At 36.5% G+C, this 21,159-nt stretch overlaps 4 protein-coding genes and 1 long non-coding RNA gene across 6 annotated transcripts in view; 2 read left to right on the top strand and 3 right to left on the bottom strand.

Annotated features, from left to right (window-relative positions):
• The window catches only part of LOC139986979 (uncharacterized), a 149,383-nt gene extending 136,367 nt beyond the window's left edge, over window positions 1–13,016 (bottom strand). Inside the window, exon 1 of the long non-coding RNA XR_011799763.1 lies at window positions 12,751–13,016. This is a non-coding gene — a long non-coding RNA (uncharacterized lncRNA). The remainder of the gene's footprint in view (window positions 1–12,750) is intronic.
• Window positions 13,017–13,141: 125 nt separating this feature from the next.
• Window positions 13,142–15,231, top strand: LOC139986973 (phosducin-like protein). Of its 2 annotated transcripts, none has more exons than XM_072002766.1 (4): window positions 13,142–13,285; window positions 13,513–13,801; window positions 13,880–14,294; window positions 14,366–15,231. In XM_072002766.1, exons 2-4 carry the CDS (start codon window positions 13,595–13,597, stop codon window positions 14,596–14,598), a joined length of 855 nt encoding a protein of 284 aa, XP_071858867.1. In that variant the 5' UTR covers window positions 13,142–13,285; window positions 13,513–13,594; the 3' UTR covers window positions 14,599–15,231. The 2 variants fall into 2 exon arrangements, with proteins under 2 accessions (XP_071858867.1, XP_071858866.1); XM_072002765.1 differs by having other exon boundaries at window positions 13,184–13,415.
• On the bottom strand, window positions 14,810–16,271 carry LOC139986970 (uncharacterized). The gene is made up of 3 exons (XM_072002762.1): window positions 16,064–16,271; window positions 15,489–15,957; window positions 14,810–15,421 (listed from the first exon to the last, which is right to left on the bottom strand). The coding sequence occupies exons 1-3, from the start codon at window positions 16,095–16,097 to the stop codon at window positions 14,905–14,907; spliced, it is 1,020 nt and encodes a 339-aa protein (XP_071858863.1). The 5' UTR covers window positions 16,098–16,271; the 3' UTR covers window positions 14,810–14,904.
• A 173-nt stretch (window positions 16,272–16,444) lies between these two features.
• Window positions 16,445–19,217, top strand: Uba2 (Ubiquitin-like activating enzyme 2). The gene is made up of 8 exons (XM_072002745.1): window positions 16,445–16,660; window positions 16,889–17,043; window positions 17,112–17,399; window positions 17,477–17,544; window positions 17,611–17,829; window positions 17,905–18,162; window positions 18,236–18,822; window positions 18,903–19,217. Exons 1-8 carry the CDS (start codon window positions 16,517–16,519, stop codon window positions 19,182–19,184), a joined length of 2,001 nt encoding a protein of 666 aa, XP_071858846.1. The 5' UTR covers window positions 16,445–16,516; the 3' UTR covers window positions 19,185–19,217.
• A 230-nt stretch (window positions 19,218–19,447) lies between these two features.
• LOC139986969 (carbohydrate sulfotransferase 11) lies at window positions 19,448–21,115 on the bottom strand. The gene is made up of 5 exons (XM_072002760.1): window positions 20,795–21,115; window positions 20,512–20,708; window positions 20,320–20,439; window positions 20,112–20,255; window positions 19,448–20,035 (listed from the first exon to the last, which is right to left on the bottom strand). Exons 1-5 carry the CDS (start codon window positions 21,068–21,070, stop codon window positions 19,639–19,641), a joined length of 1,134 nt encoding a protein of 377 aa, XP_071858861.1. The 5' UTR covers window positions 21,071–21,115; the 3' UTR covers window positions 19,448–19,638.
• Between the last annotated feature and the right edge of the window lie 44 nt (window positions 21,116–21,159).

Raw genomic sequence — 21,159 nt, 5'->3', positions numbered from 1 at the left:
CGTGACTCGTATAGTTCGCCCGACATTCATCCCCAACGAAATATCTGAAATAATGTTTCGTGACTATGTAGAAAGACGAAACTGGAAAAACAATCGTGATCGTTTCGCAGGAGTATCGTTTTGTCGGTAAATCTGCGTTTCGTCCTGAAAACTGCAGTTCCCGGAAAGTCGAGGTAGAAATACGTTTCTCCGTGGCTAGGCGAAATTTCTTGGAGGCCCAGAAGGTCTCGGGCGAACGAGCTCGGTCCTCGTGGGTCCCTCACCGGCACAATACGTCTCATTATGTTATCCGCGCATCTCTCGACACGGCCATTTATCATTCCTCCGCCCGTATACCGATATATCGATCCTCTCCTTACGTGTGTAAAACTCTCTCGGCCTCTCTGAGCCCCGTCGTCCAGACTGTTCGTCCTTTAGGGCCCTGTTCTCCTCTCTCCTTTGTCTATTGCGGGAACGGCTACGTCCTTGTCAAATGGTGTAGGGCTCTGGTTCGCTCGCGCGCGCCATCGCGTGGAAAACAATCGGGCCAGCGATCGTGCGAACGATAGAGGATCGCTTATGAATATTGTATCGCGAGAGTCCTTCGCGTGGGCCAAAATAACGATCCCTTCTTTGTGATCGACGTATGTAAATAGCCATCAGTGGTAGGAATTCCTGCCTGGACTGGTCCCCTGATTTTCGTCGAATCGATCGTCTTGACGAGCCGAGTCAGGTGAATTCGTGCCCCACGCGGAATATCTCGTTCGATGTTATTGAGCAGCGAATCTTGACGTATCGAAAATACCTCGGTGGGTGGTCCGATAAATATATCTCTACTTGCTTCTTATAGTCGGGCGTACACGGAAGATCATGAAGGGAGAGTCGAGTAAAACGGTCCGGTTCGACAATTAACTCCGTGAGTGCGAAGAAGAAGTTAACGAAAGGAAAATAGGCAGAAGATCTCGTTACAGTATCCCGGTGCACGGGATAACTGGTACAAGGATCAAAACAGAGTCGGTTCGCGCCACTTATTATTCATGAATCGCGGCCGTGGTCTCGCTAATGTGTCTGGCTTGCAGTCTCCCTGCGAAACGCGTGCGCACACAGCCGCGTGGTTACACGCACGTGGGTGGGCATGTAGGTATGTGCGCAAATGAGAGCCAGTAGAAAGATCGTTGGACGGCCTATCTCGGCTGCATGTGTATATGGGAAAGAAAAATCATCCATCACGTTCGAGGCTATCCAGAACTGGCAGTGCCGGACGGACCATGTTTTAGGCATCGGTTCTCTATGGACTCCCGTCATAAAATTGATGAGCGTCTTTGACTAATTTATTACGCCGAAAAAACCGCACGAAATTCATAATGATCAGTCTCGATGCCGAGATACGCTATTTTGCTTTTATATCGGATGCTTTCGAAAATCTTCCAGCTCCATTGTATCCCTCGGCCATCTACCAGTTGTTTTTCCTTCCAGACAAGTGTCTTCGGCATGTACGGAGGAAAAAAATAACGTTTAAGTTTCGCGTATATCCTGAGGAAAATCCTAAAGAAAAAGCTTAACTTTCGGTTAACGTTCGCGCATTCCTCGACATCAGAATTCCTCGCCATACGCACGAATAAAATATTTTACGTGTCGAAGTATCTTCGGTGAATCTTCGCGCAGATCATCGAATTAGAGGCATCTCCTGGACGTCTGGATGCGCGTAATATCCGACAAGCCAGAGTGGTGGCCCGATGCGTGTTTACAACGGAATTCAAAAGGCTCATCCAACTGCAGAGCTTAATTAATAAACTCGCGATCTTATCGAGCGCAGCAAGACACACATCCTCCCTACTGTACCATCCTCGTTCCACGATGTTTCTCACCCCTCTTCTTGGGCTATCCTCGTCTGGCTGCCAGGACGAAGGTGGCGCGCGAATTTTTGAATCGGTCAAGGGAGCGCTCGCGAGCGTGAAAAATGACGCAATTTTCGCGGCACGCCTCCCATAGCGAACCTGAATCTCTGGTATAAAGGTGCCTATTAGGTATACCCACCCGTCCTCCGACTGTACCAGCCATTGTACCGAACTTACGCGGATCTAACGGGTGATACGCGGTAAAATACTCGAAAAGGCGTGACAGCACGAATGTTTAGCTAAAGTACGATCTCGTAATTTCTCTACAGATACATTAGACTTTGATTTTTTTTCAAATGACGAGTTTATGGATCTAAAAAATTTCCAACTACGTTGCTTTTACTATACGTCTATACGAGACGTGAGATCATGACAAATGCAGGAGAGGAAAGGAGGATTCGAATAACACGAGTTACTTTGTCTCCAACAGATCGAGCTTCGAAGACTGGTCCGGCGACTCTTCCCGGACAAACGCAATTTTTCATCCTGTCAACGTTTCCTCCTCCCGTACGAAATTCAATTACGCTATCAGTGGTGAATGGAACTCGGCAATCACCCCGTATACTCACGCAGGTATGTAGGCGCAGCGAGCGCGGGCCCCGCGCCACACAACGGCGCAGAACTTTATGAAAGAGACAGATGGAGGCGAGGGCGCGTTCGAACATCTGCCGGTGATGTACCCCCTTGATGTCGATCAATTACACCGACATGCACGGACTTCACGTACGCTAACACTATCCCCGCAACACTAAACAATCCCCAGTTACCTACACAGTCGACGTATTCAAATACCAATTGATCCTTAACTATATATTTCGAACGTTAATACGAAAAATATATTTCTAACATTTCTATCATCTTGAAGTAAAAACGTCTGAGAGAAAGGATCTCCAAAAATTCTAAAGATATCAAAGTTCTACGCTGCATTTTCTAAAAATATGAAACTTCTTGCAGGTAAAGACAGAGAGGACAAGAAGCGAAGAAGAATGCCGACGCTGAAATTTTCTTCGAGTCGGCCAAGTGCTATCGAGAATTCGTTAGATGCGTACGAAGGAAGAAAAAACTGGTCGCGACCATGTGGAATTAAGGATTCATAAAAAGGCACCGAGGGCTACGCGACGACGATCTACACGGCGAAATGATCGAGGAATCGCGCAGATCTACCGCGAGAAGGCTCCACCTAACAGCGGATCGTACACGCAGGGTAGGATTCTCGCCTCTCCTCCGATTGGTCGACACGTGGCCCGCCATTGTTTCATTCACGCCTGTTGCACGTTTCTCGTTTATCTCGTTCAGGTCGGCCCGGCTCGGTTCGAACCCACTCGCCTCTACGGGACACGATCCCGATCATCGTTTCTTCGCCGGCTATATAAATGGCAACGCGATCGACGTTGACTGTAATGCCGGTTGTGAATCACCTCGCTTGAACCGTCGCGAGCACAAGCAAAAGAGACGAAATGAAGGAAAGATGGGGAAAAAACGAAATTTAAATACTGCGGCCGGTTTTAGCAGCGGATCGTTAACGAAACGTCCGTTTCAACATGGTCAAGCCTCTTTTTTCCGAAACGACGCTTCGTTACGTTCGATATTTCAAGAATCCTCGAAACGAGAATTCGTCTACAAACGGAGTGAAAAGAGTCAAACGCGTCGCAGATCACCGTGCCGAAATAAACAAGGTTCGATCGCAGAGACGAAAGGATGTCGTTCATCCGGAAAGAGAATCGGAAAGGAAGGCGGAGACAGGGCGGTAAGAGAATAAAGAAATCCTTGTAATCCTGGAAAGCTAAGCCGACAAGGTGGAGGATGATCCTGACGATGTACACGGGGAAGGCTCGCTCCTTTCGAACCTGAGAACAAACAGCGCGCGAAGTCAAGCCGAACCACTCGAGCGAACCAAGCACGCGGTACATAAAGGACCAACAATGCAGGACGATACACAGCTGCCTTGTAAAACATAGAGATCCTGTGAAGATACAAGAATACCTTTGGTTACCGCATACCTAGGGGTGGTCTCCACTGGACCTCGTGTTTTTCACCAAACAACCATTTCCACGAACATCCATTCGAGAAATTCTCAGTCGAATTATATTATAACAGAGCAACGGAGATTAAATTAGACAACCCTGAATTTTACCAAACCACTGTCAAAGAATAAAACGGGCTTTCAGATTCACGATAAAATATTCATTATGCAAGCCTTGGAATACGATAACAGATCGGCTAGAAAGAGAACACTGCAAGCGAAAGCAGGAAAGATCTGTGGATTTTTTCATATTCACAGTCCTGTGAAAAGAAATTCGAAGACGGTACATCGTCATGGCGATCATTCCGGCGGAAAAGTAAGAAGGATCTTTTGCTGTTCCCTGGCGACAAAGTCGTCTCGTAACGCATCCTGAAAACCGAAAACCCAGTAGGGTTGCGCTTAATCCGCGGAAGCAACAAACAACGATCTCGAGGATATACGACGGACCCGCGCAGCAAGAAAAGCTGTCCGTAAAGCATGGAAGAAAACTCGGATGATCGGTTACTTGGCTCGAAAGGGCTTTTCACGGCTTGCAGGGCTCCAGCTAATCCAAACTGAATAATACAAAATCGGTTGCACCGACATCGAATCAAGATGGAACTGTAATACCAGTCGATGGCACTAATCTTCTTAGGATTCTTTGCCAAAACCCGAGGCGATCGGTGTTTCTTATACATCGCTTGTTATAGAAGACAACAGAATTTGGCGGCACATCCAAATATACTTCTTTGCGAGATACGCAGGAAAAGATGAATGTTCAACTTATTTCTTAATATTTTTCATTTGATCATTATGTATCTTTTATATGATATAGATAGTTATACAGATAATCATTGTGATAATTAGAAAGAAAGAGAAAGATATTCAATCACGTCTTTACGTGCAAATTCGCATGTTCGTAATTTCTATACAAGAACGACGCGATATTAACGTTGTTTCCGACTCGGCCACTTTTCTCCATCGTTCATGCCCATTTCGTTTACGATAATTTAACAACAACAGCGCCATAATAAATACAATTGTTAAAGAATAATTCCATCGTATAACGCTAACGCGTTTTATGCTGCGCGATTACATTTACACGCGCATTATGTTCCAGACAATTTAATCGGGGACGTTAACTGGCTACGCCGAGTTGGCTTAATGCCTCGCAATGAAATGTCGTGTGCTTTTCTTTAACCGGGCTGGCTCGATGAAAGGTACATCATCGAGCGACGAGTAACAAGGCTAGCTGGTTTTTGTATCGACTCCGCTGCTGGCCGCGTGTTCGTGAAAGCTATTCGCTCGATGGTAATGACGAAGCGATGAAAAATTGCATAAACCTCTCGTAAATCACGTTTTATTCATCCGAAAGTATTCGAACTCAAAGAGACAACGTCTTGGCTGATTCCACTTCGTGTAAAATGAAAATTTTCTCGGAAAGGCTTCGTTATACGGAACAGAGAAAATGACAAGAAGAAAGAGAACGTTCGCTTCGGCAACAAACACCTGTCATCGAGAAAGAAAAGCAGGGCGAGAATGTCGGAAATACGAGAGAGAAGGAAAGAGGTCGAAGAAAGAGAAAGATGAAATAGCTAGGTTCAGGAGGCAGTTTCGTATCTCTCCCGGGCCTGATGCCATCCTAGCATCCCCGTGTCCATCGCAGGACTATAATTTGGTCCTTGGAAGTGCCACGCCCACGTGTATACATCAGCCTGCTATCGAGATCTCCCCGCGCAGATAAAACTTGTCACTTTGTCGGTGTATGTATATATGCGCGTCAAGAAGCGCGGAATAGCGGAGATGAGGAGCTAGGATAAAAATTCCGACCAGAAAAGTAGGAGGATCCCTTGGACCAAACAGCATCCGAATCGACGATGAAACAGCCCTTTGTATCATCGAACTATTTCCAACCCAAAAGATCGAACCTTTATTCCATTTCATAATTCTTTGATATTAATCAAATAATTAAATATGTAATGCTTAACCTCGCTTCCTTGGTTTTCATATTTTTCTCTTCGTCCCATTTTCGCACATATAGAAAGCATCCAATATCAGAAAAAATATTAGCGACAACAAGTGTTTCGTATTCAAACTTCAAACGCTTCTTAAGATTAGAAGAACACTATTAGGTCGGAATTGATAAAAGATTAAGTTAATTCTAATCGCGAAGAAGGAATCTCAGAAGTGCCTCGTCATAACAATTCCTTTCTTCGTTATCGATATAGGTAAGGAACAAGTCACAAAGCTTCCACTATTAGCCAGAAGCTTTTTACTCGGGTACGCAAGGGCAGTGTCATGACAGGCAACCCTGTCGTTCTTGACACGCGTTACATTCGTGTAGCGAAGTATCAACCTGTCAAAAGATGTGGCTGGGTGTGAAACCCAGTACGCGTACACGCATACATGCGCCCTACCAGCGCATAATATACCAGGTGACCCTCTTCAAAGCGAACCACGCCTAGTTAGCCACCATTGTACGCGGAGAGACTTTATGAACTGGAAACGAACGATCGTGACAACTTGATCGTTATACCAAACCGTGGTGGATTCCATCGTTTTTCGGGGAAAAACGACTTTTCCATGGACACGCGCGTCGCGCCACTTTATTTATAAGCGTGAAAGAACACGGGATATATGGGAGCGCGCGAGCGCTCGTCCCACACGAGAAAAATCCGGGTAAACACGCGTAATCCACGGACCTGCGCTTAGAGCCACTATATTCTTAATCCCGATTCCACGGAATCCTATATCTATAGCCATAAATTCAAACGATCGCGTGAATGGTGAATATATGAGAAGTTGAGTATTTTATTCGATAGAGTCAGTGGTTCGTTGCGGATCCAATTTATCATTACGGGAAGCTTCTAGTTAAGCCTTTACGGCTTCGATATCGTTAATTTAACGTAATTACTTGGATCTTCCACATATTTTTGTTGTTCTGTTCTTAAGAAAATAATCAATGAATCATTGCAACGTGGATCGTTTTAATATAAATCGTTCCAATATAGACTCGTGTTATCTTTCAAGGATAATCTTCTCACAATGTAATAAAATGATAAAGAATTCCGAATGAACGATTTAAGAAACAATTAATCCTTATCCTCAAGATAGCTTGCATTTGTGGTATCGAACACACGTACTTTCAATTTTAGACAGGAAACTAATAATATTTGTTAATTTAATTTGTAATTAATAAATTGCATTGTGTACGACGACACTCGCGATGAGAATTTTCTAACAGTGTAATCGATGATTCGTCTGATTCTTTCCCGAAGCTACACTGTTAACGGGTTAAGATACAGAGGAAAGAACGAGATAAATCACCGAAAAGTCACACCAACACCCGTTGGATTAATATCTAATAATGGTAACCCACAAGTTGAAGATAGTTTCAATCTCCATAAAATCTAATATATGATATTCTATCCGATTATACGCGCGATGTAATCCCGCGTGTCAAGCAGCGTGATTAAGTGCGGAATATTCGGCGTTGACCCGGCGCGCGATTTTAATTCATCTTTCGGGGCCACGTGCTTCCCAAATTCCCCTTCCCCATTCGAAAGTCAACGCATTATACCGTGTCAACGATGACGATTCTACGATCGTTAGCTTTTTACGGCCAATTCTGACGCTTCATACCCTGCTCGTCCTAAACAAATAGAATCAGTAACCAACGAGTAAATATATGTAAAGCCGCGGTGGCCATTTAACGCGAAACACCATTTGGTAACACGTGCACACTGGATTAATATATCGAGATTAAATATTTGCCTGGAAACAGAAACGTTCGATGGGAAAAATCTATAAATTTTGAAATTTCGTTGCTCTTTGTGTATCACAAAGCGGCTTAGTCAGTGACGAATAGATTGCAGATATTTATACATATTTATGCAATTTATGGAAAGCTGAAAAGTTACAGAATACATATAATATGAAAGAAATGTATAAAATAGCCCAAGTACATGATATAATATTTAGTACGTGAAACGAATATTTATTTGCATTCCATTATATAATATTTATAATATTTATAAAAGATATTTATGGAAATACACTGTAAAAAATAATACCATGTAAAAATTTGATAGAACGTTAAATCATTATTTGATAATACTAGTTACAAGTCGAGTGGTTAGCACGTGCGGATGCCCGACGTCACCGCGGTGCGTTAATATCGAAAGCATGACCGAGGGTGAACCATAAACGAAGAACAGGGTCGAATAGCCGTAATACAAAGTCGGTTTTTAATTAAATAACGAATGATCGAGTACACTGGACAGAATTTGTAGCCTCGATATTATTCATTTACTTTTATCATCCGAAAAGGAAAGCTAAGAAGATAAAAGAACTCTAATTGCGATCGCAATAAAAATTATCTTGCATTTCTCAGGACACACAGTTCGAGAAGAAGCCAGTAAACAACATCGTTAATTTTCTAGAAGCTGTTATCTCGCGCAATTGCTCGTTTTTTCGCAACGTCCCGCGAGTGTGCTCGACGTCCAGGAAAAACCATCCAGATAATTTTCCTTCTTTTTACTTCGCGTAAGATTGTGAAAATATTTAGTGCGTCGTTTTTCCGCTGTGATGTATAATAAAGGGAACGACGAGTTTTCATGTCCAGACAATAACGTGATCGCGTCGGAGGCGGAGCAGCGTGAAAGTATCCGCAGGGCACCCCGCCCATTAAACACGAACCTGTCGTGGAAAGAGGTAACGAATCCCCGTAGAATCGTCGTTCTTTTCACGTAAATCTTCCCCGTGGAAAGAAGAATCCAACGGAGAAACATAAATTCGTGGTTGGTTTACTTTTATCTAATTATTCCCTCGTAACTCAACGCTTAACGAGCTGCAGCCTCTTCGAAAGGATTCTTGATTCAATCGACGCGTTGTCTACCTTCCTTTCATACGTAAAAAACTTCGTCTATATTCCCGATTATTTTTCCACGTTAGCGGACAAATTCGTATAAAGCGGCATCGTTTGTAAAATGTCAAATAACCGATGCTTTGTTACGGAAACGATTTACTCTCTGGACACGATACTCATCCGTAGAAACACCCGGGGATCACTGACCCATTCCCTGAATAAAAATCGTTTATTCTACCTGACACTGGCGATTTATTAGCGTTTGCAATGCGATCTCGAAAACATCCATTCTTATTTTCTTTGCAATCTCATTTTTACCAACTGTTACACAAATCCGTTTACACCGAACATTAAAATATTACTTCTTTAATACTCGCATAGCGGGAAAAATAAACTCTGGTTTACAAGTAATAGAAATTTTATAGATTTACGGTACGTATTCGGAGATTTGACAACTGAAAAGTACTCCTTCGTATATCTTTTGATTAAGCGGTGATTCTTTAATTACGACAATAGAAGCGAATGATTTTTTTTTTAACTAAATACAGAATTTTTGGGATATAAATATAGTCTTGAAGTACAAACGTAATTCGTTTTTATTTTTTCTTCTCGCCTTCAGTTTAGTAACCTTCTAATCTGCCGTGTTTAATAATTTTTAAAACTAGCGTGCGCGATAACCGAAAAACTAATTGATTGATCTATTTAAGACAAAGTTCTTTCAATTTATTATAAACCGCTGCGAAAATAGAACCACAAACTTTTACTCGATTATTTACTCATAATACTTTTTTAAACAACTTATCTGCGGACGAGAGTAAATCTTTTCTCCTAAACGCTAGAACTTTCCAATTTTCCATGTTTTCTTTCAAAGATAGGTTCAATCCCGGCGTAAACTATCTAATTTTGAGCAAATTCGTTAACTTTTCTGATGACTGTGACACACGCTGTATTGCGCGCCAACAATGGTTATATTGTCAAACATAATCGCAAGACTCGTATAACGTACAAGAAACAAAAAGAAATGAAACAGAAAAATTACATTTGCACCTCAAGATTATTTATTTACATCCCAAAAAGGTCTACTCCCGTATAACCACTAGCTAGTTTACAAAAAATTCATTAGAATCACAAGCTTTTATTGTTGTTTCTAATTTCTCCGATTCAAATGTTATACGTTAATCGTCACGGCCTACGACGCGTCGGTAGCCCTAGCGTTAATATTCGACGCTATCAACAAGAGAAGAAACAAGTAAACCGACAAAATCACCGATAGCGGGCCTCGTTTGAGCCGGAAACGGTACGTAGTCCGGAACAGATATCGCGTAATTAATCACAGACGCGTACGACGCACGGCAGCATCCTTAAATAATCCGACAGCGAGTCGGTCGAGGGGAGGATCGAAGATCGGTCGGGATCAGATGCAAATCAGATTCATTAGCGTTAAGCCGGAGGAACGGGGACGGAAGGCGGAGTCGAGCGTGGAGACCCTGCGACGTAAACACCGCCAGCACTGCGTCAACCTCTGCCCCAACTTCGCCGAGGGTTGTTATTGCGCGGTTACGCCAACTCTGCCCCCCCCCCCCGTGACATTTGTCTCCTTTGTGAATACGTACGTACACCCTCTCGAGATTTTTCTCTTGGCGTCCTCCTTTCAAACGACCACCAATATCGGCCAGGGCGTGTGTTAAATTTCGAATCGACGAAATTTTGTCCAAACTAACGTATTTAAATAAATCTTCCTAGAGATAAATCCCTCTAGCAATTTCTCTTTGCATCTATTATCAAACGGCGATAAGAATCGAGCAGTCAGTGCGTTATATCCTAAATCGAATTCTATAGTTTCGAAGTTCGAAACTTATTTCTATCAAACAGCGATGAATACCTAACGGAGCGTACGTTAAATTTTGAATCTAATTTTATGAAATTTTTTATCGCGTCTAGCGTTTGACATATCGTATTAAAGTTAAAAAAAAATGTATATTTTGATGAAGTTTTTAACTCGGTAAGGAAAAGTTTATATCGGTTTACTATTTTCTATTTAAGAAGGGATATGGTATTGTAATGAATTTAATAGGTGAACAGAAGAAATCGCAGAGGAAGGATCATCACGCTCGAAGAATGATCGAAACCGATTATTACCGCGGGGAGAATACAAACATCGCAGTGTGTGGGGCTCGCGTTCGACGGTTTGCCTGGGGAAACGACCACGGAGCTATACTCCCGGGATTACAGGGATTACCAAAAGACTATATCACTTTCGATCATCCTACGCAGACGCCCAAATGTATTTCACGCCAAGTTATCCTTTAATCGCTTTGCCTTTAGGAGATCGTTATCATACTAGTGTTAATCAGTCCAGAATCTAAAAATTCTTTCAATTTCCGACCTATCAAGTATTCTACGTTTGGAAACCTAATTAATATTGCTAGGAGTCCATGCAAAGTAAACGATTTTCCCTGAAACAGTAATAAATTCAAGACGAAGCTATAAACAAAAGACACGACAAAGACGCCAAAGGATACAAGGAAAAAGATGAATAATCTCTAATTTCCGGCGTGACAATAGAAGACGCGAGCTGGTGATAGAGTGGCCAACTTTTTCCCCTAGCGAACGATCGCGTCAATTATGCGAAACCGGGCGTAATGAAAGCGGCTCCCTGGAAACCAGTCGAAAACAAACTCTGAAAGGATCTTGGCAACCCCTAATCAAGTCCCGTTTAATAAAACGCACGGCCCCCTTCCCACCCCCTCCCAACTCCAGCCACCGTGGCACGGTGTCGTCCCTTCGTGGCTAATCTGACTTTGATTAAAGTTTTAGCGACACCTAAAAGCGTGCCGCCCGATAGAAACCGGCGTTGGTACACACGCGTCCCCTACGCGGAAAGCTTGGCTAGGAGGCTAGCCAGTCGCTCGTGTAAGTCGATTTTTATTACGTTCCGGCGCATACATTACCAGGCATCGGTAGAGACACGCGGTAATGGGCTTATCGACGCCACGGGATTACGGTAATAAAGCTACGGAGACGCGAAACCGCGCGACAAGTCGCAGCGCCGCGCCGCGTCCAAGACGCAGTCTGGACCATGAGTTCACGAAAGAGCTTATGAAACGTTTTTCAAACCATAGAAATACATACAGTTGCTCACGAAAGTATATGAATACTGATCACACAAAAATTGTATGTATAATATCGCGTGTATTATATGAAACATTTATGAAACTTCATTAACGTCGTATCGAGACACGACTGAAAATGTGATTACATTTTACATGCGTTTACAGAATAAAATACAGAAGTTAGAAGGCAACTTACAAGACATAAAATTAGAAAAAAATTAGTGTACGGCTTGAATAATGGTCTGAAACATAATTAATGGCAAAGATAGTCTCATTGAATATTGGAACTTATTAATATAATGGATAACTGACTGTTTAACTAATTTTGTAATCTCTACGAAATATGCGTATAGTTGTAAAATTGAATTACTTCCAATTACTTCCAATAGCTATATTCGTGAATTATTGTATATTAATCAATGTTCTGATTGAACTCTTATTAATTACAAAACTATGTGTTTGTTTAAATGGATTATTATCATACGTTAACCATAAATATATATTTTATTTTGTGACTTAATTTAGATGTATATCCATATATGTATAGGTATGCACACAGCGTTAACTAGAGATGAAAATATATTTTTATACATATAACGTTTATGATACAATGGTCAAAGTTTTATATTTTGAGACTTTCGTTGAAAATGGTTTCGAGATTTATTACTTATTAGGTATAACAGAGTGCACAACTTCTTATAAGTATGTATACGTTAGTTTGTAATGACAATATATAACTGTTACTAATATGTATGAATTAATGAAATATACATTATAATGCAGATATATTTATATATAATAGAATATATGTATATAGAATGAATATAAATAATGCATAGGAAGGTTCAAAGTATAAATCTTTGCTTTTTGAACATAAAAATCGTACATTACCAATTGACGAAGAAAAGAGACGTTCGTATAACCTTGCTCTTCCTTTTTCTTCGTCTCCTTGTTATTGGAAACCATAGATTTACATTACGATGAACGAATACCGAGTTTTATTACGAAATTTTCGTTCTTCATCACGTTTCGCAAATAATCACACCACGTAACGATCATTATTCTAACAAATTCACCTACAATTTACAAAACGTAATAATTGCGCGCGATTTATAACACTTAAAAACGATGTAATTCACTACGCAATCGTATAAGTAATATCCTCTAGTGATAACACAAGAAACTAAATTTGCTGTTTTGCCTGGTGAATTTAATTTTGTGAAACGTTATCTGGCGGAATACGACATTAGGTATGAACTCCATCTATCGACGTATTTTGATATTAAAGTGCATAAGCCAGTAAATTAGATAACTTCTTACTATCGACTTGGCAATCCCCAAAATGTGGAACATGAAACAGCATTGAATATCAGGTCTATATTATATCTCGTCTGTGTTTTACTTCTTACATATCTACGGCGTCTTCGTAAGTTAATTACGAATATTGACATCTCGAAGCCAATATTCTTGACTATTCAAACTTAAATAATATAGTTTTATTTATAATCACTTCGTGTTGCTTGTATAATAAGTATAAGATTGAGATGTAATGTTAGGTAAATTTAAAATATATATTTGTCTACATGGTATTTTAATGTTATTTACACAAACTTGTATTAAGCAGTAAACAACTTTATGACATAAACATTGTAGGGTTTCTCCAATATCACAATACTCAAGTGAAATATCAGTAAAATAAATAGTGTAAATTGTTTTCACAACGATATAATTAAACATGTCAACTTTGGAAGACAAGATTTTAGGCGAAAAGTTGCACTATTATTGTAGTAGCTCCAGCGAAGACGAAGAAAATGATTCTGCAGATTCTGACAAAGAGACAGAAGATGAAAAATATTCACAAATCATTACGGATTCCATAGAACCATCGTTTTCAGAATGGGATGGCACTTCCAGCAATACAGGTCCCAAGGGTGTCATAAAAGTAAAATTGTGATTGCGACATTTAATGAAAATTTAGAATTGTAATGTATATTTCAATATGTTTTAATCGTATTTTAAGGATTGGCAACGATACAAACAACTGCAAGCAGAAAAAAGAGACGAACAAGAAAAAGAAAGACTTCAATTAATAAAGAAACTGAGTCTAACATGTCGTAGCTCTTTAGATGAAGAAAAAGAGAAAATTATGCAAACTGATCCTGATCTCGCTGAATTACTAACCGATGAATTTCTTCTACAATATCAGAAACAAAGGATGAAAGAGATGCTTGCAAGAACTGAGAAACTTTGTTTTCGTAGAGTAATTAATTTGGAAACAGCTGATCAATTTTTAGAAGCAATTGACAATGAAGACAAATCAGTGACAATTGTTGTTCATATTTATGAACCTAATGTTCCTGGCTGTGAGGCTATGAATGGTTGTTTAATATCCGTCGCAGAGAACTATCCCTTTGTGAAATTTTGTAAAATTTTAGGTTTGTACTTGGAACATTTATTTGCTTTTATATCACCAAAATTATGATATATAATATTACTTTTGTTACAGGTTCAGTAGCTGGACTCAGTAAACATTTTAAGAAAGAAGGAGTTCCAGCTTTGTTAGTTTATAAAGCTACTCAAGTTATAGGAAATTTTGTTCATGTAACAGATTATTTAGGAGTAGATTTTTATGCCTCTGATGTTGAAGCCTTTTTAATTGAACATGGAATGCTTACTGATAAAAATTGTGTACCTCTTATCACTTCACATGATGAACATGCCTTATCAGACAGTGAATAAATGAAACAAACTTTTTCATGAATATGTTCTGAATATGTTCTTCCTAATATAATTTAATAAATTTAACAGTTCTTGTCTATTTACTCCTAGGTAACACAACTTAAAGAGTTGTAATAAATATTACTTAAATGTAATAGAAATGAAAATGTCTGAAAATACCTTTTATGGGTAGAAATAAATTTATATATATATTATGTGATATCAGAAAGTGCATATAAACAGTATATATATTTATATTCATTTTTATACAAGATATAAATTTATATATAAATACATTCAAAATTGATTTTCTTTTGGACAAATAACTTAAAGTTTTTCTAATATTTGTTTCTTTTTCTCAATAGCTTTGCAAAAATGTAGATAAGTTTTTAAGATTTCATTATATTCTGTGTTTTGTAACTTCTCATATTGTTTTTTCAAGTTTTCCTTCTCTTTGATTTCACTCAGTATTGCAAATAATTTCTTATCTATGGCTACATTTAATGTTCTGAATGCATCAATCGTTATTGGAGTCTCCTTATACATTTTTATAATACATGACAACTTTGTAATCTTTGCTTGCACTTCTGCAACTTGCGCTTGCAATAATATGTGTTCTCCTTTTTCCAAATAAAGTTTACTTACATCTTTGTATTTTAAGGTATTCCATTTATTCATCAAAGCCTTACATTTCATAATATCTGCTTCATATTGAGCACATAATTCTTCAATTTTATCTTTCCATTGGAATATTTGTATTTCATGAGGCTCAAACATTTTTTTACGCATATTGCCATCAATTGATCTTAGAGCTTCCTTCAGGTTTCCTCCTAATTGTTCATATCTGAAATATAACATAGCATTTTTAGATTTACTCTTTTAAATGTAATAAATTTTAAACAATGATAAACCTCAATATAAATTCATGTATCTTCTCTCGTAGCAGTGTTTCCACACAATATTTAATGTCTAGTATTTCTTCATAACTAAGATCATATTTTGGCAAATCTGTGATTCCCAAAATACATAACTCTTCTTGTATATTTTTTGATGTAGATGGCAAATGCATATATTTATTAAGCTCATGAATTGAAAGTAATCCTTTTAATTTGAAAACAACATCATCAGACAATGTCCCTTTTACATTCATCGATGCCTCTTTTATACATTCTAAAATTATTTTGCTTTTTACATGCTCTCCTATGCTATCTTCGCATGAAGCAAGACATTTTATAGTTTTTTCTAAATGGTTAGATTCTTGATTTGTAGTATTCCTGCTTGTATTGTAACTCAAACTACATTGTTGTTCAAATAAGTTTTGCAATGAATCTATTCTACCAAATATTCGACTACAATTCAAACGAGAAATTCGGGAAATATCTAAAAATAAATGAAATTTGTTCTGCTATATTATGAATTTCTTTCCTATTATAGATTTATATTATGCTCAATTTTAAAGATTTTAATTAGACAACAATTTACATACCAGAGATCTGACTTAAATCGCCAGAACTATTCATATTATCAACTTCTTATAACTCTTAACTAATTACTACGATTGTTTTGGAAAGTCTTTCAAATTCAAACGGTTGAAAAAATGATCAAACTAGTAGTAGAGAAGAATGTGTGTGCTCATACTTTTATAAATTCCCTACATCGTAACTATATTTAAATAATTTTCGTGCGGTGTTAAAATAAATAAAATTAAAAATAAAATATTTATTTTATTTATTAGAGCTAAGTAATTATGCTTCAATACAACTATAACATTTAAAAAATATGACAAATAATATACATTTATATAAATTACTTTTTACATAGATCTATACAGAAAGGTTGCATGTACGTGTCCATGTTGAATCTACGTTAGTAGTTAGTACGTTTATAGCCATAGAGGACGTTTCACCATTTGTATGAATCGTTGTGTTTAACCTAAAAAATGGCGGCCAACATTAATGGAGTATTCACTGAAAATTTACAAAATGCAATACTTCAAAGTAAAGTGCTTATTGTGGGTGCTGGTGGAATTGGATGTGAGATATTAAAAAATCTAGTTATGACAGGGTTTGTCAATATTGATATTGTAAGTATGCTAATATTTATCAAAACATGTAATAACTTTCTAACCTACGCGTTTTTCCCTCCTTTGCTGTTATTCATTCTTGGCCAAACTTTGAAACCGGCATTTATATTGTTGCAATATACCATATTGATACTATGATTTTACAAAGAAAGTTATTGAAATCATTATTGTTAAAATAGTAAAAAGATTATTTTTTAACATCTAATCAACGTATAATTTTATTTTCAGATTGATTTAGATACAATTGATGTTAGCAACTTAAATAGACAATTTTTATTTCAAAAGAAACACGTGGGAAAATCAAAAGCTGATGTTGCAAGGGAAACAGCACTAACGTTTAATCCTGATGCAAAAATAGTTCATTACCATGACAGTATTACAAGGTAAGTATTTTTATATTATTAAAGTAATATTATATCTTATAATTAATTATGTATTTTTATATTCACAGTTCTGATTATGGAGTATCATTCTTTAAAAAGTTTACATTAGTTATGAATGCACTTGATAACAGAGCAGCTAGGAATCATGTAAATAGAATGTGTTTAGCAGCAGATGTACCATTAATTGAATCTGGTACAGCTGGTTATGAGGGTCAAGTAGAACTTATAAAAAAAGGATTGAGTCAGTGTTATGAATGCACACCAAAAGCTACACAAAAAACTTTCCCTGGTTGTACAATACGTAATACACCTAGTGAGCCAATTCATTGCATAGTATGGGCAAAACATTTATTCAAGTAAGTCTTTAAATTGATATTTCTCTTAAAAGAAGCATATAAAACAATATAAGAAAGTACTCTTAAATTTTATATAGCCAGTTATTTGGTGAAGAAGATCCTGATCAAGACGTTTCTCCAGATACTGCTGACCCAGAAGCAGCAGGTAATAGTAATATTTAAACTCATTATAAATTGTTTAAGTAATATGTACATATAGAAATTGTTACAGATTCTGCAGGCCAAGGTGCTTTAAATTCAGAATCAAATGAAAAAGGAAATGTTGATAGAATATCAACTAAAGTATGGGCACAATCGTGTAATTATGATTCAGAGAAATTATTTACAAAGTTATTTCATGATGATATAAAATATTTACTAAGTATGGATAATTTATGGAAGAAAAGAAGACCACCTACTCCTTTAAGTTGGAAAGAATTACCAGATGGAGGTCTGTAAAATAATTGCTTTCAGTTCCTGTTTGACTAAAAATTTGTGTATTTTATTAAAATCTTTTATAATATAGTACCAGGATGCAGTAAAGAAGTTAATGAACCTGGCTTAAAAGATCAACAACGTTGGAGTATTTCCAAATGTGGAGCAGTGTTTGCTGAATCAGTCAAAAATTTAAGCAGTAATTTGAAAAATTTACAAGAAAAATCACCAAATAACCATTTGGTTTGGGATAAAGATGACCAAAGTTCAATGGATTTTGTTGCTGCATGTGCCAATATAAGAGCTTACATTTTTGGTATACCTCAGAAGACGAGGTTTGATATAAAATGTAGGAAAATAATTATTAGTTACTATAGTATGAAAAAGTTATAAATCTTTCTAACTTCATTAATATTCTACAGCAATGGCAGGGAATATAATTCCTGCAATCGCAACTACAAACGCAATAGTTGCTGGCTTAGTTGTTCTCCATGCATTCCGAATTCTCGAGAATAATTTAAAAGCATGTAAATCTGTATATTTACGTTCGAAAATGAATCATCGAAATCAATTATTAGTACCAGAAAAGAATGTTAATCCACCAAATCCAAAATGTTATGTTTGTGCACCTACACCACAGGCCATATTAGCAATCGACACATCAAAAACGACAATCAAGGAACTTGATGAAGTAGTATTAAAAAATAGGTTAAACATGATTGCTCCAGATGTTATAATAGATGGTACTGGTACTGTTGTTATTAGCAGTGAGGAAGGGGAAACTGAAGACAATAATAATAAATTCCTAGAGGAATTAGGAATTAAAGATGGTACCATTCTTAAAATCGATGATTTCCAACAAAATTATTCATTAACTGTAACAATAGTCTATAGAGAACGACCAAATTTAAAAGGTGATAGTCCTGATTTTGTAATTTTGGCCAAAGAACAGGATCTTAAACCTAAAGAAGCTAATGATTTAGTGAAACCATCTACTTCAAATGGCCAGGTAAGTAAAATAATATATGCACATATTAATGCTTAGAAATTTAAAAATATATATATATATAAACTAAAAATTTTACTCAGGTGGAGACATTTGATGATAATGTAATGTTAGTTAAAACTGAAGCAGTTTCATCAGATATGGCAAAGAAACGTAAAACTGCAACTCCTGAAGAAAATGTATCTTCAAAGAAACGGAAATTGGAAGTTAATGATGTGGATGATGATATTTCTATTATTGAAAGTGATATAAATAATGATACTGATAAAGCAAAATCAAACTTTAAAATACATAAGAATTCAGAAGATGATGATTGTTTAATTGTACATGATGATAACATGCAAATAGCTGCAACTTCGCAGTGAGTAAGTGAAATACATTGATATACCTCATAAAAAGTTGATAAATTGTTTTTTTTGCAATCAATACACTAATCGATTAAATTTATACAAAAATGTATGTTTGTACAAAAAGTGTACATACATATCAATTCCAGTAGTTGTTTTATGTGGTTTATTTTGCAGTCTAAATTTTCATGTAATTTTATTAATATAATTCATAAATAAAAATACAATCATTAGTAAATAAGTTCATAGTACATATGATGATAAAGTACAGGAACAAGTGACATATGTATAATAATAATTTTACTGAAATTATTTTTGAATATATATTTTAATTTTTACAGATATTTATAAAAATACATAGTGCTATGTTTGTAGTATCTAATTTCATGGATTGTAGTTATGGAATGCATTTTTATACAAACAAAAATAAATACATTTTTCTTACTATAAAATATTATATTTTTCTATTAAATTATGGTTTTTTTTCAACGAATCTTTTCTTTACACAATTTATATATCGATTAATATTGTAATTGTACATTTCAAAATCAATTTTATATTTTTCGTACAATTTTAAAACTATATCTTGTGTCAAATTTGCAAAATATTTGCATGTAATGTCGAAGTTTGTGTGTCCACCCTGCGTTTCCCCTAACATAGGAAAATATGCCTTATTTTTGTCCAGACCAAATTTAGAGAACACATAATTAATTTGTCCATATGTATAATCATCTAACTTTAGGACATAATTATATCGTACGTTGCATACAGCACAATGCGAATAGTATTGAGTCCAATGAACATCATCTTTTTCAGAGGTTTGTAAAAGCCACTCCAAAAATTCTCTAAAAGTTGGTACTATCTTTAACCTTCACAAAAAATAAATATGTGTTAAAAATCTATTAACAATTGAATAAAGATATTTTTATAAGATAATCATTATACCTTTTATCAGATGTAAATACTTTTTCTTGAAAATTACCAGTTGTTGTATTCGAATGAAACAATTGGGGTCTTGTAAAACGGAATATCTTTTCTGTATAAATCCAAGCTTGTGCAGTATGTTTTGAATTATCTGCTATTCGATCTCTAAAAGTAAAAAGACAATGTTATTTAATTATTTAAATATACACGAAATACTGAAAATTATTACCTATATGATGACACAAGCCTTTGAAAAGGATCTCGTACGACAAGAAGTTTAAATATTTTTGTATCATTTGATAAAAGTTGCAATTCCGTTAATGTTTGTGGTGATAAAATGTCTACATCTCTATAAATAATTTACAAGTTAAAGTAATTGAAAAAATTATTTATACAAATAATAAATAAAAATTATAAGTACTTATAATAGCTTCGCGTGGGTGGACGATTTTTCATATCTGCAAATAATTTTGTAAAACTTGTTGAAGCTACTTTGCGAATCCAACAGTACATTGATTTATGTTCAGCATTATATAAAAAATGCCTTTTTATTAAAGGAGTTTTTAAATTATATTTCATACATACATTCGAAATTTGTTGCAGAATAATTGCACATTCCTATTTAAAAAAAAAAATATTGGTCGTATACACACATATATATTTTATATACTACATTCAAGTAGTATAAACATCTAATTGCTTACCTGTAAATTTATTAATTCTCCTTTCATTTCATCGCGTTCTAAAAGTTCTATTTCTAAATTGATTGGTTTTATTACCTGATTGAGATTTTTTATTTTATTAACTGATTGAGAAACTACAGAACATTCTTGCTTTGTTTGATTATACTTTACTAAAAACAACGAAACTGGATATTGTGTTAAGTAAGTACCCTGTTTTATTTTTAATAAAAAAAAGCAAACTGCAATGTATAGAATAACACATAGCATGCATTTTATAAATTGTATTTGAAGTGACATAATTAAAACTGAATAGATTATTGTGACAGTCAACTGCCAACATTAAAACATCCGTCCATGAATTGCCTGTGGAAGTGGAATAAAAGATA

This window comes from Bombus fervidus, chromosome 4 (genome assembly GCF_041682495.2).
Source record: "Bombus fervidus isolate BK054 chromosome 4, iyBomFerv1, whole genome shotgun sequence".
NCBI lineage: Eukaryota > Metazoa > Arthropoda > Insecta > Hymenoptera > Apidae > Bombus > Bombus fervidus.
Note: the sequence above shows the minus strand (reverse complement) of the source record. Positions and strands in the feature narration are given on the sequence as shown.